Source organism: Microcaecilia unicolor, chromosome 12 (assembly GCF_901765095.1).
Source record: "Microcaecilia unicolor chromosome 12, aMicUni1.1, whole genome shotgun sequence".
In the NCBI taxonomy this organism is placed as follows: Eukaryota; Metazoa; Chordata; class Amphibia; order Gymnophiona; family Siphonopidae; genus Microcaecilia; species Microcaecilia unicolor.
In genome coordinates this window covers 79,401,409-79,419,013 of record NC_044042.1, presented here as the reverse complement: position 1 = coordinate 79,419,013, position 17,605 = coordinate 79,401,409, and the positions used below count along the sequence as shown (strand labels likewise).

The 17,605-nt window shown below is 46.8% G+C and overlaps 1 protein-coding gene across 1 annotated transcript in view; it reads right to left on the bottom strand.

Annotated features, from left to right (window-relative positions):
- Positions 1-8,960: 8,960 nt before the first annotated feature.
- The window catches only part of FMNL1 (formin like 1), a 138,688-nt gene continuing 130,043 nt past the window's right edge, over positions 8,961-17,605 (bottom strand). Inside the window, exons 22-26 of the mRNA XM_030220847.1 lie at positions 15,397-15,560; positions 15,156-15,257; positions 13,790-13,888; positions 12,534-12,657; positions 8,961-10,663 (exon numbers count right to left, since the gene is read on the bottom strand). Of these exons, the coding sequence (XP_030076707.1) occupies positions 10,560-10,663; positions 12,534-12,657; positions 13,790-13,888; positions 15,156-15,257; positions 15,397-15,560 (593 nt within the window). The 3' untranslated portion in view covers positions 8,961-10,559. The remainder of the gene's footprint in view (positions 10,664-12,533; positions 12,658-13,789; positions 13,889-15,155; positions 15,258-15,396; positions 15,561-17,605) is intronic.

Sequence of the window (17,605 nt, the reverse complement as noted above, 5' to 3'; positions counted from 1 at the left end):
CAACTTGTACAGGGGCATCAACACCTCCTTCCTTCTGCTGGTTACGCTGCTTTCGATACAGCCTAGCATCCTTCTGGCTACAGCCACTGCCTTGTCACACTGTTTTGTTACTTTAAGGTCCTCAGGCACCGTTATCCCAAGGTCTCTTTTTCTGTCTGTGCATATCAGCCTCTCACTTCCTAGGACATATGGCTTTCTTGGATTTCTACTCCCCAAATGCTTCACTTCTTTGCATTCAGTTTTAACTACCAAACATTGGACCATTCTTCTATCTTTTACTGATCCCTTTTCATGTTTTCCACTCCCTCAGGGGTGTCCACCTGTATTACAAATCTTGGTATCATCGACAAAAAGGCAAATCTTACCTTTTAACTCGTCGGCAATGCCATTCACAAATATATTGAACAGAATCGACCCCAGCACCAATCCTTGAAACACTCCACTACTCACCTTTCCTTCCTCTGAGTGAATTCCATTAACCACCACCCTCTGACATCTGTCTGTCTACTAATCCAGTTTACCACTTTGGGTCCTAACTTCAGCCTATTAAATTTATTCAAGAGCCTCCTACGAGGAACTGGGCTTTGCTGAAATTCAAGTAGATTACATCTAGTGCACATCTTCGATCCAGTTCTCTGGTTGCCCAGTAAAAGAATTCAATCAAATTTGTTTGGCATGATTTATCTTTGGTAAAACCATGTTGCCTCAGATTTTGTAACCCACCGGATTCCAGGAAATTCACAAACCTTTCCTTCAGCAACACTTCCATTACTTTTCCAATAACCGTAGCGAGGCTTACCGGCCTGTAATTTCCTGCTTCTTCTCTGTCGCCAGTTTTGTGAAGAGGGACCACATCCATTCTTCTCCAGTCCCATGGAATCTCTCCTGTCTCCAAGAATTTATTAAACAAGTCTTTAAGAAGACCTGCCAGAACCTCTCTAAGGAGCCCTTTTACTAAACCGCATAAGTGTCTACTCGCATCCAATGCGTGCCAAAGTGGAGCTACTGCCCTGCTACCATGTGGCTCTTGCGGTAATTTCATTTTTGGTGCGCATCATGCGCCAAGTGGCATTTGACGCGTGTAGGTCATTACCACCCGGTTACGTGGAGGAGTAGCCTAGTGGCTAGTGCAGTGGACTTCGATCCTGGGGAACTCCCACTGCAGCTCCTTGTGACTCTGGACAAGTCACTTAACCCCCCATTGCCCCTGGTACAAATAAGTACCTCTAAATACTATGTAAACCACTTCGAATGTAGGTTGCAAAAACCAGAGAAAGGTGGCATGTCAAGTCCCAGATCAGCAACACGGCCGCGCAGGCTTCTGTTTCTGCGAGTCTGATGTCCTGCACGTATGTGCAGGACATCAGACCCACAGAAACAGAAGCCTGCGCGGCAGCATTGCTGATCTGCATGGGCAGGCTTCTACATGGAATGCTGCTAGTGGAGGAGTAGCCTAGTGGTTAGTGCAGTGGACTCTGATCCTGGGGAACTGAGTTCAATTCCCACTGCAGCTCCCTGTGACTCTGGACAAGTCACTTAACCCTCCGTTGCCCCTAGTACAAAATAAGTACCTGAATATATGTAAACCGCTTTGAATGTAGTTGCAAAAACCTTAGAAAGGCGGTATACCATTTCCCTTCCCCTTTACTGCTAGGTCAATGGCTGGTGGTAAGGTCTCAGACCCAAAATGGACACGGGGTAATGTTCATTTTGCCGCATGTCCATTTTCGGCAAAAATTTTAAAAAGGCATCTTTTACAAGTACGCTGAAAAATGATTCTGCGCGTGCCCAAAACACTTGTCTACACTACCGCAGGCCATTTTTCAGCTCCCTCAATATCCTGAGATGGATCCCATCCAGTCCCATAGCTTTGTCTACCTTCAGTTTTTCCAGTTGTTCATAAACACTTTCTTCCATGAACGGTGCAGTGTCCACGCCATGTGTCTTTCCCAGCCGATCGTGGTCCTTCTTCAGGATTGTCTTCCATGAACACAGAAGTATTTGTTTAGCACATTCGCTTTTTCCTCGCTGCTCTCCACAGTCTTTCAGACTCACAATTCCATTTGTAGCCTTCTTCCTTTCACTAATATACTAATAAAAATTCTTGTCTCCCCTCCTTACATTTCTAGCCATTTGTTCCTCCACCTGTACTTTCGCTGGACGTATTACCAGTGGTATTCCAAGGGGGGGGGGGGGCGGTGGGTGCGGTCCACCCCTGGTGCACGCTGCTGGGGGGGTGCCATGCGCCTGTTGGCGCCACTCGTTCCGTGCTCCCTCTGCCCCGAAACAGGTTATTTCCTGTTCCAGGGCAGAGGGAGCATGGAACGAGCAAAGCCGACAGGCGCGCGGCACTGCCCCAGCAGGTAAAAATGCACCCAGGGGGGTTTTCTTTTTACCAGGGGGAGGTGTCGTTTCGCCGGGGGGGGGGGGGAGGCGCATCGGCAATCCGCCCTAGGAACACCACTGCGTATTACTCTCTTGACTTCTATCAGTTTCCTTCGGTATTCTTTTCTGTGTTCCTCCTGTTCTTGAGTTTTTCTGTATTTCATGAACACCAACTCTTTATTTTCTCAGCCACTTGTTTGGTGAACCATATCGGTTTCCCTTTTTTCTTGCTTTTATTTACTCTCCTCACATAAAGATCAGCCATTTTTATAGCTCCTTTCAGCCTGGACCACTGCCTTTCCACATCTCGTATGTCCTCATCTGCTCTTTCTTCAGGTACTCCCCCATTTTACTAAAGTCAGCATGTTTGAAATCTAGGACTTTGAGTTTTGAGTGGCTGCTCTCCACTTTAACTGTTATATCAAACCAAACCTTTTGATGATCACTACTGCCCAGGTGGGAACCCATTCAGACATTAGACACAATTTCCCCATTTGTGAGCACCAGATCCAGTGTTGCACCTTCCCTCATGGGTTCCATCACCATTTGTCTGAGTAGAGCACTTTGAAAGACATCCACGATCCCTCTCACCTACTGCAGTATGTAAATACATAAGTATTTCTTTACTGAACAATTAGGACAATACCACTATCTTTGAAACAAATAAAATTTTACCAACTGAAGTGGCTCAATCAATAAACATTTGCTCATACAACTTATTGTTCGAACTGTTTTTCACTGTTTTTAACTTTTTTTGGACTTTTTTTGGAAGGAAAAAGCCTCTGTATTCCCGTTATCAGTGCATGTTAATGCCTGTCTACTGGGATAAAATCTTCATAGGCTCAAAAAACCTTCTATTATTTTTATTTTTATTCATATTTAAAATGAAGCTAAATTGCAACGGCAAGGACGACACTAAAAGATAAGTGTTGTCATTACGTTTCAGTGTGTTCATTAAAAATAATAGAAGGTTTTTTGAGCCTATGAAGATTTTATCCCAGTAGACAGGCATTAACATGCACTGATAACGGGAATACAGAGGCTTTTTCCTTCCAAAAAAAGTCCAAAAAAAGTTAAAAACAGTGAAAAACAGTTCGAACAATAAGTTGTATGAGCAAATGTTTATTGATTGAGCCACTTCAGTTAGTACATAAGTATTGCCATACTGGGAAAGACCAAAGGTCCATCAAGCCCTGCATCCTGTTTCCAACAGTGGCCAATCCAGGTCACAAATACCTGGCAAGATCCCAAAAATGTACAAAAGATTTTATACTGCTTATCCCAGAAATAGTGGATTTTCCCCAAGTCCATTTAATAACAGTCTATGGACTTTTCCTTTAGGAAGCCGTCCAAACATATTTTAAAACTCTGCTAAGCTAACTGCCTTTACCACATTCTCTGGCAACGAATTCCAGAGTTTAATTACACGTTGAGTGAAGAAACATTTTCTCCGATTTGTTTTAAATTTACTACATTGTAGCTTCATCGCATGCCCCCTAGTCCTAGTATTGTTGGAAAGCGTGAACAGAGCCAAGCATTCAATTTATGGATGGGCCTAAGCCCAAAGTGGATGGGCACAACATTTTCCCTCTGCTCACCCTAGAACCCCCAACTAAAATTAGAAATACCTGAGCTGGCAGAGATCCTCAAGGCCCGCCAGTTGCCAAAACACTTCCCTGTGCTTAGCAGTCCATGGCATCGTCCTCTGCACATGCTTGTTTTTTGTACATTCACAAAAACTGAGCATGTGCTGGGGGGGGGGGGGGGGTACAGTGCCAATGAATGCCAAGCATAGAGGAGTGCTCTAGCTGCCGTAGGAGGACCTCTTCAGCTGGTGAGGCTTGGGGACCCCCACCAACCATACCAAGGTTGCTGCAATTTTGGATGGGCCTGAGCCCAACGTGGGTGGACCAGAGGAGTAGCTACGTGAGGCCACAAGGGCCTGGGCCCCCCTAAATTTCCTCTGGGCCCCTGGTTTTGCTGGTGGGGGTCCCCAACCCCCACCCGCTGAAGCTTTGTCCAACACCGGTCTCCAGCGCCGCCGAGTTGCCTGCCCTGCTCTGTCTTCCCCTCACGTCCTGCGTGTTCCTTTTAGTGAAACTGAGCATGCTCAATTTCACTAAAAGAAGCGTGCAGGACGTGAGGGGAAGACAGAGCAGGGCAGGCAATGCGGCGCCGCCGGAGACCGGCGCTGGACAATGATTCAGCTGGCAGGGGTTGGGGACCCTGCCAGCCAAGGTATTTGCTGCAGCAGGGCGGCAAGGCAACGGAGGGGGGGGGGGGGTGGCGGTGGCGGGGTGGCAGACCAAAATATGCCCCCCCACCTCGGGCTCTGGCTACGACCCTGGGGTGGACCCAAGGCCATCTGTGGCTATGTCACTGGCCCACTGTCACTGCCCCTGGGATTGCTGTTTTCCCAAGTCTGCGGCAGCAGTGTCAGCTGTAAAACAGCAGAACAGATGCTTGGGACTCTTTCCCTGTGCATGGCAATTCTAGATCCTCCAGCTCTACCCTTCCAGCGCAGGATGTTTACGTCACAGTGGACAGGACTAGCAAGGCTAGCAGTGACGTGCAGGGAAATGGTACAGTGCATTTTTTTCTGCTGTTTTTACTGCTGCTACCACTGTTGCAGCTGACCAGGAAGGCAATAAGAGGGTAAGCAAGAGGGAGGGAAGAAGAGAGAGAGATGGGGCCATACTACATGGGGATGGTGGGGGGGGGGGGGGGGGGGGGAGAAAGAGAGCCAAGGCAATGCTGCATGGGGGGAAGAGAGACCGAAAGAGAGAGAAAGGGCAATGCTGGTTGGCAGGAGGGTAGAGACAGAGAGCAACGAGAAACTGTGTGGTGGAGGTGGAAGAAGAGAGTCAGAGCAAGAACATGCTGTATGGAAGGGGAGAAAGAGATATTGCATGGCAGGAAGGAAAAGAAAGAGAGAGCGAGGAGATGCTGTATGGCAGGGGAGAAATAAAGAGACAGAGAGAGAGAGAGAGAACAGAAGGAGATGGTGCAAGAGAGAGAGAGAAGCTGCACAGGAGGGGGAGTGAGAGAGGAGATGCTGCATCGGAGTGGAGAGAGAGAGAGGAGATTCTGCATGGCAGGGGGGAAAGAAAGAGTGAGCACAATAAGATGCTGTGTGTGAGAGAGAGAGAGCGAGAAGCTGTGTGTTGAGAGAGGAGATCCTACATGGTGGGGGAGAGAGAGAGGAGAAGCTGCTTAGCAGGGGAAGAGCGAGTGTGACAGAGACAAGGGGAGAGAGATAGAGAGTGACAGATTGGAGCTCAGGGGTAATCAGTTGAAATTTGTTTGACTTTTCTCTTTTCCTTTCTTTTTTGTATCTTTTATTGTTGTAAATCGCCTAGCTAGCTTACAATTAGGATCCAAGATGGCTGCATGACAGATGCACCTCAGGGAGCTCCTTACCTCAGGGAGTTTGTTGCAGCGGGAAGTCCTGATTTCCCCTGGCAGACGACTGTGGATCGATTTCATTCGCGCTCCTTCCGCTACACCAGCTCCAGCGCTTGGCATTTGGACTATCAGTCTGGTAAATCTGGCAGTACAATGTGATGAGGGGATAGTCCTTGACACAGGTCATTGCAGCGAAACATGTTTATCGGATATTTCAGCCCCTGACCAGCTATTTATTTCTAGAAAGTTTCCTATAGGATTTCAAAAAAAGCTACGTTTCTGTGAATTATTCACTTACAAAATGTTATAATTAGTTGGAAGTTTGCTAAGCTATATTTTGAGAGCTTTATTATATTGTTTGGCCGATGAGGCGGTGGGTGCTAGAAATCTCGTTGATAACAGTTAAGTTCAATGAGTTGCACTGCTGAGGCAAACAATATGTTTAGTCAGTAATCATTTTGAGATTTGATTTTGTGATTTATTGTAAGAATGCATTTTTATTGCAGCAGATCGATTTAAGCACGCTTATTATTGAGTGTTACTGATTTTTTTTTTTTTGAGTCATCTTTGGAACTTGTGACTCAGAGAACCACCTTGATAGCAGCTGTTGCTTTAGAAATGGACCGATTTTTGATTTTGAAATCTTATTTCTGTGTAATGAATGAGACGTTGGGTGGGGGTTAAAGATAAGAATATTTCCAGATTTGTCGAGGGATACCCAGAAACGTGAGGGGAAGCAGGGCAGGCAATGCGCAGAGGACAGTGCTGGAGAAATAGTTCAGCCGATGGGGGTTGGGGACCCCCGCCAGCCAAAGCAGGGGCCCCGGATCCAATTTTGGGGGGGCCCAGGCCCCCAAGGCTATTCCACTGGTCTAGAGAAGAGGAAAGGATCTGTTCCATAACCCACTGAGGTCGGCTAGAATATGCTTGAGTTGGCTGTGATCAGTTAATTTTTGATTTAATATTTCCCTTTGTTTCTGTGTGTGTAATCTTGGATCTCAGTATTGTGATCGAATTAACTTTTATTTTATTTCTTGTTATTTTACTTCAGTTTATTCTGTCTTATTTCTAATAGTCGCAATGTAGTAACTGTGATTTGTAATATTTGAAATTGAAATTAAAAATAAATAAACCACCTAGCTTACTAATTGTTCAGTATAGCAAATTTGAAATAAACTTGGAAACTTGGCTGCCCGTTTGCAAAGCAGTTGTAGGGCTACTGCGCATGTAGCTAATGCCGAATCGACACTACCACCCAGTTAGCGCAACCACTCAACAGTAATTTAAAAGTTGACACACGCTGTTTCCCGTGGGAGAAACTATTTCCCCTATTTTCTACCTCAGGAGGCGTTCCCGGTGCTAATTGGCAGTGTAGGCCACATTGGCGCGCACTGCATGAGTACCGTGCGTGTGATGTGTGAGCCCTTACTGCTAGGTTAATGGGTGGCGGTAAGGGCTCAGGCAGTAAATAACCCACTCGCTACTTTTAATTTTAGCACGTGGCCATTTACTGCTACCGTTAAAAAAAAAGGCCTTTTTTTCCCAGCCGCGATAATAAGTGGGCCAGGGTGCACCAAAAACATGTGCCCACACTACCGCAGGCCACTTTTTACCGCAGCTTAGTAAAAAAGACCCCTTGGTGCTATAAAACTTTTAAGCAGGATGGAAACACAAAATATTCAGAATCAGCCCGACACAGGCCGTGTTTCGCCCAGCAGGGCTGCGTCAGGGGCTATATAATATTCCTTTACTGTCGAGGAAATATTAGTATCGCTGTATAAAATGTCTACAAGATGTGGAATCATATATCTTCAAAGGGTTGTGCAAAGAAACAGCATACCGGATATGTCATAAAAGGGATGCAAGGTCCGTCCTGCACCCACACAACTCTTAAATGCTTCAGAGTGCAGGACGGACCTTGCGTCGCTCCCTTTTATGAATTATCCGGTATGCTGTTTTTTTGCACAACCCTTTGAAGATATATGCTTCTACAATTTCGGGAATAACATGTATAAAATGTTTGTACGTTTGGGAAGCTTGCCAGGTGCCCTTGACCTGGATTGGCCGCTGTCGGGGACAGGATGCTGGGTTCGATGGACCTTTGGTCTTTTCCCAGTATGGCATTACTTATGTACACATCTTCTAGACATTTTATACAGCGATACTAATATTTCCTCGACAGTAAAGGAATATTATATAGCTCCTGACGCAGCCCTGCTGGGCGAAACACGACCTGTGTCGGGCTGATTCTGAATATTTTTGTTATTTAATAAATTAATATTTCTCTCTTATCGATCTGCTCTTTTGTGTTTCCATTTTGGAGTTTGCAGACCGGTTGCCCTGTTGTTTTCTCAAACTTCTAAGCAGGGCATTGCAGGAAAATGTGAAGTTCTGATTCTGTGTACCTGAGGCAATGGAGGATTAAGGGCCCCTTTTATAAGCGGCGGTAAACTCGACGCGGTACTACCGCTCACTAAACAGGAAGTACCCCCAGGCTACCACAGTAGCACCGGAGTGTACCCAGCGGTAATCGAGCAGTGCTATGCGCTGCCCGGTTACCGCTGGAGCCCTTACCACCACCTTAGTGGGTGGCGGTAAGAGCTCTCTCCCCCCCCCCCTTGAAATGGCCACACGGCAAGTGCTTTACTTGCCGCACGCCATTTCTTGCAGGAAAGAGAGACTTCCTTTTTACCCGCTGTGGTAAAAGGGGGCCTCAGCGCGCGTGAAAAACACGCACCAACGGCAGTGCAGGCCCCCCTTTTGCCACAGCTTGGTAAAAGGGGCCCTCGGTGACCTTGCTCAAGGTCACAAGGAGAAGTGGTGGAATTTGAACCCTGATTCTCACCCTATTGTGCTAACCCACTTGGTGGCTAATCCACTCCAGACATGAGAGAATCCCCTTAAAAGCTAACCTTGTTTAAGTTTCTGGTTACCAAATTGACATTTGAGGGACTGTGTTTTTGCTTTTGTTCCTTCTATGGCTCTGTGCCTGAAGATTTCAACCCAGTCTCCCCAGCCACGGAGAGAAAAACATAAACACAGCCTGTCATTTTGCACCTGATATTTTGAATACTTTTATTCTTTCATCAGCATTTTTCCTCAACTTCACATACAGCATATAAAAATAAAAATAGCGTATATAGACTCTGTTAATCTTTTTGCTTTCATAGGATCTCTGTTTTGGGGACAAAAGGAATTTTCTTCAACACCCTGTGAGATGTACAATCTCTGGAGGTTTTATACAGATGTAGGTTAGAGGGATTCAGCTTTAAAATTACAGCAAGCATTGATTGTAACAGCTATGGCTTAAAAATATGACTCCTGGTCCAAACAGTCACTGATGTGGCCACAGCCACTGACCCTCCACCGGCACTGAGGAAGAAAGAGAGTGCAAATGAAGTGCCCTAGAAGAGATGGGAAGATTACATTTGAATTTTCATCTTTAGAGAGTTTCCAGTCTTGCGCTGTGGTCTTGGAGACTCTCTCTGTGTTTCTTGCCCCTGCTCCTGGACATCCCTGTGTGCGGAGTGGGGGGGGGGGGGGGGGGGGGGGGGTTGTCCGTGGATGTTTCTATGTTTCTCTAGAGGTGAGTTTGTGACACAAAAAAGCAGAGCAGACGAAGAAATCTATGTGAAGTTGAATCTATTCAACCAACAATAGATTTCTTTTGTCTTGCACAAAGACTGCCCTGTTGTTTTCTTGGAGGTGAGTCTGTGTGCATACAAGAGTCTTGAGTTTTGGATTGTCTGAGTAGGGTGTACAGGAACAGTGCATGTGAGAGAAAGAGACTGTAGCTTTGGGCTGCAAAGATAACTATAATACACAATTTACCACTATGTGGCAGTCAGATTTATGAATATTTGTGCTGGAGTGTCCTGAAAATCTCCACAGTTATAGCAGGCCTCATGGATCTTGACATAGCTGGCACCATGAAAAGTCCCTAAATTTGCCAGGTCCTCATTTCTGCTGGCCTGTTTAGGGTTGTATTATTGCAGCTTTCCACCCTAGAGGTGGCAGCAACTGTGACTGGAGGTGTACATTGCAAACACACTAGGAGGCAGTTTGAAAGAAAGGCACTCACTAACAAGAGAAGAGTTGTTACGATTGTCTGTTCTCCATTCCTTGTGTGTCTGTAGCTGCATAAAGTGGGTTCTGTTTTTGTACACTCACACCCCCCCCCCCCTCTCTCTCTCTCTCTATAGGCCACGCTTAGGGGTGGAGAACAAGGGAGCTAAACACATCTTCATTCTAATTTTCCTGCTCCTTCCCAGTGCTCTCTGGTTCTTTCATTATCTTTCTTCCTGATTTTACAGTCCTTATGACTCTGTCCTGTAACCAGAAAGCTTATTAATAGAATAGCGACATTTAAAAATTTCATCCTCCCTAGAGACAGACATGGCACAGCTGTGCAGTTCTTAAGCATGGCATGAAAGCTCCAGGAGGAACGACGGTGGATGCCAGGGGATGGATAGTAATGGTTAGAGTGGTGGCAATGTGGTAAGGGCGCTGAAGTGAAAGGGGATACAAACAGGAAGCCTGACTCCCGCTGAAAAGCTTCTCCGACTGCTTCTGTAAACGCAGAGAGCACACGGATGGCTGTGCTGCCCATTAGACCCCCTTCAGGGTGCTAAAGTCCCAGGATAGGGTGCTGCCAGCCATGAAGAGAGCAGTATATGTTCACACTGTCTCACATTGTCTTCTGGTGTTGACACCCAAGTAATTAGGTCCCAGACTCGGGTGCAAGGGGAGGAAAGGGCTCAGATGTCCTGTTAGAGGGAAGTATCAGAAGCCACGTGGAGGGTCTGGCCGTTGGCCCGGCTTCGGCCACTGCGTCTCATCATGTCTGTGCGTCTGTAGGGCTGGTTCCGCAGATCTAGCCAACAAGAAAACCAAGTAATTAAAGCCACACAGAGATTCAACTTGCAGCTAATCTAAAACAGAAGCCTTAAGATTGTGTTCCAAATTCCAACTCAGTTTCCTCTAATCTGGTCTTAGTTCTGATATAATTTTACTTCATACATAGTGGATTATTCTCTTCTTAAATAAAACACAGATTCCTCTTATAGCAGAACTTTTTAACATCCACCCCCCTTTGCAGCTCCTCATGTTAGCTGGATCAGCGTATTCCTGCAGGGGATCTCAACCCCGTTCTCGTACAGCTCCTGCCTTAAACGAGGTGCTCTAGCAAAAGTACAAAGGCATAGGTAATATTTAGCAAGCCGGTTCTAGCGAAGATAAGGTGTTATCTGGAAATAACCCCCACTCCCACCTCCATTACCTAATAGGCCAGTGCTATGGCGGGCTATCCTCGCTGAAGCTGGTATCATACAGGAGGCGAGAGGAACGCTTCCCCGTGCGGGCAGTGAAGGGAACGCTCTTTAAGACTGAGCAGGCAGATCCGAGAGCAGGCAGCAGGTGGAAAGAAAGAAAGAAGGAAGAAGGAGAGCAGAAGCAGGAGCAAAGTGAAGAGTTAGTATAGTAGGTGTGAAAAAGTAGAACATTCCAATGCAGTGCTCACCAGGAACATAGATCTGTTACTGCACCCCTCTGTTCAGAATACATTAGCAAGGGCGATGCAGAGAACAAACCTGGGAGAACACGTTCCCTCCTCCCCCACAGTGGCGTAGCCATGGGTGGGTCCAGGTGGGCCAAAGCCCACCCAAAATTTGTTCTCCCTTAGTGTGGCTGGCAGATATCCCCAAGCCCTGCTAGGCAAAGACTTCCTCTCCGCTGAAGGAACTTAACATTGTGGGTGGCCAGTGGCAGAGACCCTGAGCTGTTGCTGCCAGCACCTCCCGGCACATGCTCAGTTTTCGCACGTTCATGAAACTGAGCATACATGGAGGCCACCAGTTGCCCAAGATGTAAGTTTGTTCGGTGGGGAGGACGTCTTCAGCTGGTGGGGCTTGGGGATCCCCTCCAGTACACGTATTTTGTTTACCTTGCAGGGGGGGCACCAAGAGGGAGAGGGCCAGAGACTAAATTTTTGGCCCACCCACTTTGGTCTCGGGCCCACCCTAAATTGGCTGGCTGGCTACGTCACTGCTCTCCCATTACACTGGAGTTGTCTGGGCACCCTCTCTACTCCTGAGTGCATACCCGTTGCCCTCTGCCCCTTCACTATAATGATATGACTTTTATCATGCAGAGAGAGAGAGAGTTCTGCTTATCAAATCTGCTGCAGAGCAGTGTTTCTCAAGCTGTTCATGGAGTGCTCCTTAGTCAGTCTGGTTTCAGAGTATCCACAACAAATATGCATGAGATTTGCATGCTATAGAGGCATCTATCTCATGCATATTCATTGTGGGGATCCTGAAAACCAGACTGGCTACGGGGTACTCCAGAAACGGCTTGAGAAGTGCTACTGTAGAGGGCCAGGCCCAGTACTATATTGGGGTGAACTGGATCCAGTCCAGCCTGTGATAATAATTTTCATGCTGGTCCCATTATAAGAAAAAGAATAGACCAACCAGAACGTACTTGAGCTGTGGAGAGCATACAGGTCGTATCTGCAGAAAGGGTCTGAATCTATGTTCTCATCTTTGGATAATACTTACTGTGTTAGTTCTGTAAGAAGGAATCAGTCTGTACAAGGACTGTTCTGAGTAAGAGTGATAGGTAAAGATCCAGTAGCGATACTGTATGAACACTACGCTTGCCTTTGTTCTCTGTCACCTCCCGGTTGCAAGCACCTCTCTCCTGTCCCTGGCTATGTGTGGGAGAAAGTGGCTCCTTCCCTTTACCTGTTATTATGTCCTCAATTGCACCGTCCTTCTCTTCATAAATTAAAGGCTCCTTCACCAGCTGCTTTTTCTTCAGCTCCGCAATCAGATCCATCTGCTGGCGCTTGGCCTTATGCGTAGGCGACTACATGGGCAGACAGAGCAGAGTACAGTCTCAGTACCAGCACCTAAAATGAATGTACCCCACCCCCTTGTCACCTGCCTCACCCTCTGCGGGATCAGTCAAAATGTTATATAGCAGGGAGACTTGGGATAGGCAGAACTTTCTGACAGGGAGGATACCAGGACATTAGTGGGAAATATTTGTTAAGGGAGGCTTTTAGGAGCAGGTTAGTTATGGTATCTATCTGGCATAGATTCGGACTTCTTGACTACTCAAGCTCAGGGGGTTCCCGTCTGCATTGCAGCACAGACTAGGGTTACCATATTTTGTCCCCCCAAAAGGAGGACACATACCCTGCCCCCTTTCACGCCCCACCCCTTTCACACCTTCGCTCCGCCCCCTGTCACATTTCCCCTCCCTCCTGTCACACACCCCGTCACTCCCCGTTACCCCCCTCCCCTTACCTTACTACTGCCCTGGAGATTTAGTGACCTCTTCCGCCTTTGGGGCAGGAAAGAGCCCCCTCTTTCTTGGCCAGAGCGCTGCCCTACATGCATCCTTCCTGTTCCTGATCTCGACACCGATTCAAAATGGCCGCCAAGAGTTGACGTGACTTCGCGAGACTTCAACTCTCGGCGGCCATTTTGAATCGGCGCCGAGATCACGAACAGGAAGAATGCATTCAGGGCAGCGCTCCGGGCAGGAAAAAGGGGGCTCTTTCCTGCCCCAAAGGCAGAAGAGGTCACTAGACCACCAGGGCAGTAGTAAATAAGGGAAGGGGAGGCTAGCAATCTGCCCGTTTGTCCGGATTTCTGGACAAACGGGCAGGCTGGCCGTCCTATAGGACAGCCCGCCCACCAGCCTGGACAAACGGGCAGATTGGCAAAACCCGCCCAGTTGCCCGGACATGTCCTCAAAAAGAGGACATGTCCGGGTAAATCCGGACATATGGTAACCCTAGCACAGACACTATTAATGTTAGCACAGGGCTCCAGATAATTGGGGACATGTTACATGAATCTTGTCCCCCTTTTGGGTCTGGAGACTCCATTGTCTGTGTAACGGGTCATGGGCACAGGAGACTGAATCCTGGGAAGGCTCTCAGCCAGTTCTCAGGGGTATGAAGATAAGAGACTGGTTTGTGCCAGTTTACCTGGGGGGCCTGTGTCTCCTGCTTTGTGGCGGAGGAGCTTTCGCTCTCTCTTGTAGCCGCTTCCTGTTTCCGCCACAACTCAATGTCTTGCTCTGCTTGCTTCACAATGCAAGGAAAGGGATTTAAAAAAGAATATTAGGCAATGGTCTCTCCTCAGGTTACTGTAACATGCAGCTAGTGAGAGAAGAGGTATCAATGATTAATAATAATACATCAGCTTTAAGCCCTCCCTTCAAACTCATCAACAAAAGCCTATTGAATGTGACTTAATGAAAAGCACAGACACATGAGTCCCATTTGTGAAAGAACTTTGGGAGTAGTAGGTTGGAGAGAAGCCCCCCCTCCCCCTCCATGTGGGCAGGGGCCTGGGGCAGTGGTTTTCAGTACCGATCCTCTGGAAGTGCCCTCTCATCTCTGGTTTGTGGTTGCCAAACTACACATAGGAATATAGTTTTTAGATGAAACCTATGCAAATCTCTGCATTAAGCAGCTTTAAATTGGAATGAACTCTCCTTGGAAATTAGATTGTTAGATAATTATATGCTTTTTTTTTTCATAAGAAGTTGAAAACTTATCTTTTTAACACTTATCTGGCTGAGTATGTTTTAACTTTATTTTGTGTATCCTAGGAATGTCTAATTTTGGCTTTTGTACTCCACATAACTACTTACTACTACTACTTAACATTTCTAGAGCGCTACTAGGGTTACATAAGACCGTTCTGGTATCTTGCAATTTTACGCTTCATTGGATATCCATACAGTGATCACAAAAGCCAGATTTTGGAAGCAGTGATCCAGGAGCCCTTTTACTAAATTGTGTAGACGCGTACTCACGTTCTACGCGCGTCAGTTTTGAACTACCGTGTGGCCTGGGCGGTAATTTCATTTTTAACGCGCGTCCACTAGGCACGCCGTAAAATTTCCGGCGCGTGGTGCTAACCAGGCGGTAATCGGCATTGTACATACATAGACCATTACCACCCCGTTAACGCGTGAGACGTTACTACTAGATCAACAAGTGACAGTAAGGTCTCAGGCCCAAAATGGACGCATGCCAATTTTTATTTTGCCGCACGTCCATTTTCGGTCCAAGAAAAAGGCCTTTTTTGCAGGTGCGCTGAAAAATGGACCTGCGTGCGTCCAATACATGCGTCTACACCAGCGCAGGCCAATTGTCAGCGCACCTTAGTAAAAGGACCCCTTAGGATTTCATAAGACTGTCTTGTTTCAGTGTTGTCTCCTAGCCTCAGCCAGTATATTCACTTGCTAATGTGTGTTCTGGAGCACATCCAGCAGCAAGGTTCTGCTACCTGCCTGCCATTCACCATGGGCATCATTTTTAGACTGTGCACATGCATTCTTACCTTGTATGCTTTTGTAAAGCGCAGGAACATGGGGAAGAACACTGAGGGGGTAGTGGTCTTGGGATTCTCGCCAAAATATTCCACTGTCGACTCGTATGCTTCCTATAGGAAAAAGGTGAGGGAGCTCAGAAGGGCAGTAGGATAAGACCAGGACTGGATTAGCTTATTCAAGCTTACTTGGGGAGAGGGATGTACCACAGGTTCGGGGGGGGGGGGGGGGGGAAGAGGTGCAATTCCTCACCTGAGCCATTTTGCTATCCGCCTGTAGCTTGTCCAGTACATCACTGTTGCTCTTCAGGAATTCCTTGAGCACCATGCTGTCATCCTGCCTCATAAACTCCTTACGGGTGAGCTCCATGCCACGCTGGAGGGCTCGCACATCAGAGAGAACACTGTCCAGTGAGACTGCGGGGTGATGAAGAGCAAGCCATCAGAAATTAGAGTTCCTTTAATGATTCTCCTTGCCCTTCTAATATGAGAACTGCACTTCTACTGCTTGGTCAGCAGGGGGATCTCTATGACCAGGAAACATCCTTCACACAGATGGTAGTTACTAATCTTAGGTATTTTCAGTTACAGCATTTTTTTTAGGTAGCCCTCAGTTATTCAGATCAGGAGGGAGACACTGGTTTGTTTTTTTTTGCCAGGCCTGGTTTTAAACTTGCTTCCCAAAGCAGTGTGGGATTTGTAGTCCCTGATTCTACCCATTGAAATCAGTGCTGCAGGATGCATCAGGATGAGGTTATTATTTCCATTTCGCTCACACCTTTTTCAGTAGTAGCTCAAGGTGAGTTACGTTCAGGTACACTGGATATTTCTCTGTCCCAGGAGGGCTCACAATCTAAGTTTGTACCTGAGGCAATGGAGGGTTAAATGACTTGCCCAAAATCACAAGGAGCAGCAGCGGGATTTGAACAGGCCACCTCTGGATTGCAAGACCAGTGCTCTAACCACTAGGCCACTCCTCCACTCCAGTTGGCAGAAATCCAGGACTAGCCTAAAATCCCCTTCCCGGAAATGGGTAACTTGGAAACTCCGAAATTTGCAGTCTAAATTAGTACCTGTCCTGATCTGTATTCATATCATCAAAGTCTTCCTGTCCAAGTAACTCAAAATGTCATCTGGCTCCTTGGTCGTACTTCCTGTTTCTCTACCCTTCCTCGCTGCTTATCTTCTTGGTTCTCCTACCTCCTGCTGCCTTCTCCACCTCTTAAACTTTGGGATGGATGCATATGGTAAGGGAAAATATGCAGTATATGGCTGTAAGTATTTTTCCCCTTGTTGTTCCTAATAGTTCATCAGTGTCTGTATCCAGCTGGTGGCTGTCAGCCCATAAGAGTTAGTCATTGATGAGTCTTTGCTTCTGCACCTGTTCTAGGTGCTCAGACCTAATGGCACTGGAACCTGCCAGGGGATTAGAAAGGGGGGTGGGACTTGATATATTGCCTTTCTGTTGTTTTTGCAACTACATTCAAAGCGGTTTACATAGTATATACAGGTACTTATTTGTACCTGGGGCAATGGAGGGTAAAGTGACTTGCCCAGAGTCACAAGGAGCTGCAGTGGGAACTGAACCTAGTCCCCAGGATCAAAGTCCGCTGCACTAACCACTAGGCTGGTAGTTTCTGGAAGGAAGCCTAGAAGCAGGGGAGGAGTTGAACCTTCTGAAGGGGTGTTGCTGAAGAAGATATAAATGCTGACTTTGTCACCAAAAAACTTGTTTTTGGAACCTCTCCCGCTACTGACCATATGTGTCGAGAGGAAGCCCCATTCCTTCCAATGCGATGAAGCTACAAAGTTGTAAATTTAATACGAATCGAATCGGAGAAAGTTTTTCTTCACTCAACCTGTAATTAAACTCTGGAATTTATTGCCAGAGAATGTTGTAAAGGCTTAGCCGGGTTTAAAAAGGATCTGGATGTGGACGGCTTCCTAAAGGAACAGTCCATAGACCATTATTAAATTGACTTGAAGAAAATCCACTACTTGATTCTGGGATAAGCAGCATAAAATGTATTGAGCTTTTTTGGGATCTTGCCAGGTATTTGTCACCTGGATTGGCCACTGTTGGAAACAGGATGCTGGGCTTGATGGACCTTTGGTATGTCCCAGTGTGGCAATACTTATGTACTTATGGCTCATGATGACAGAGAGAAAAAAAATCAGCCCATCAGTACCCAACCAGTTAGACATTCATGGTACTTGCGGCAAGTGATCAGATCTGAAACCCAGTGCTGGCTTGGTATAATGAGGAGGTGTGGGGAACCTTCTCACCCTGTACAGTCTCTTTGGAAAGAGTAAAGAGAATCTTGAGACACTCACCTTACCACCCAGGCAGCCCACCACTTCTATGGGACACTACAGCTGTGGCAGAGTGGAGGAAATTAAAAAAAAAAAATCTTTTAACTGTAACAGTCTACAGCAGCAAAAAGGTTTTGTGTGAATGGATT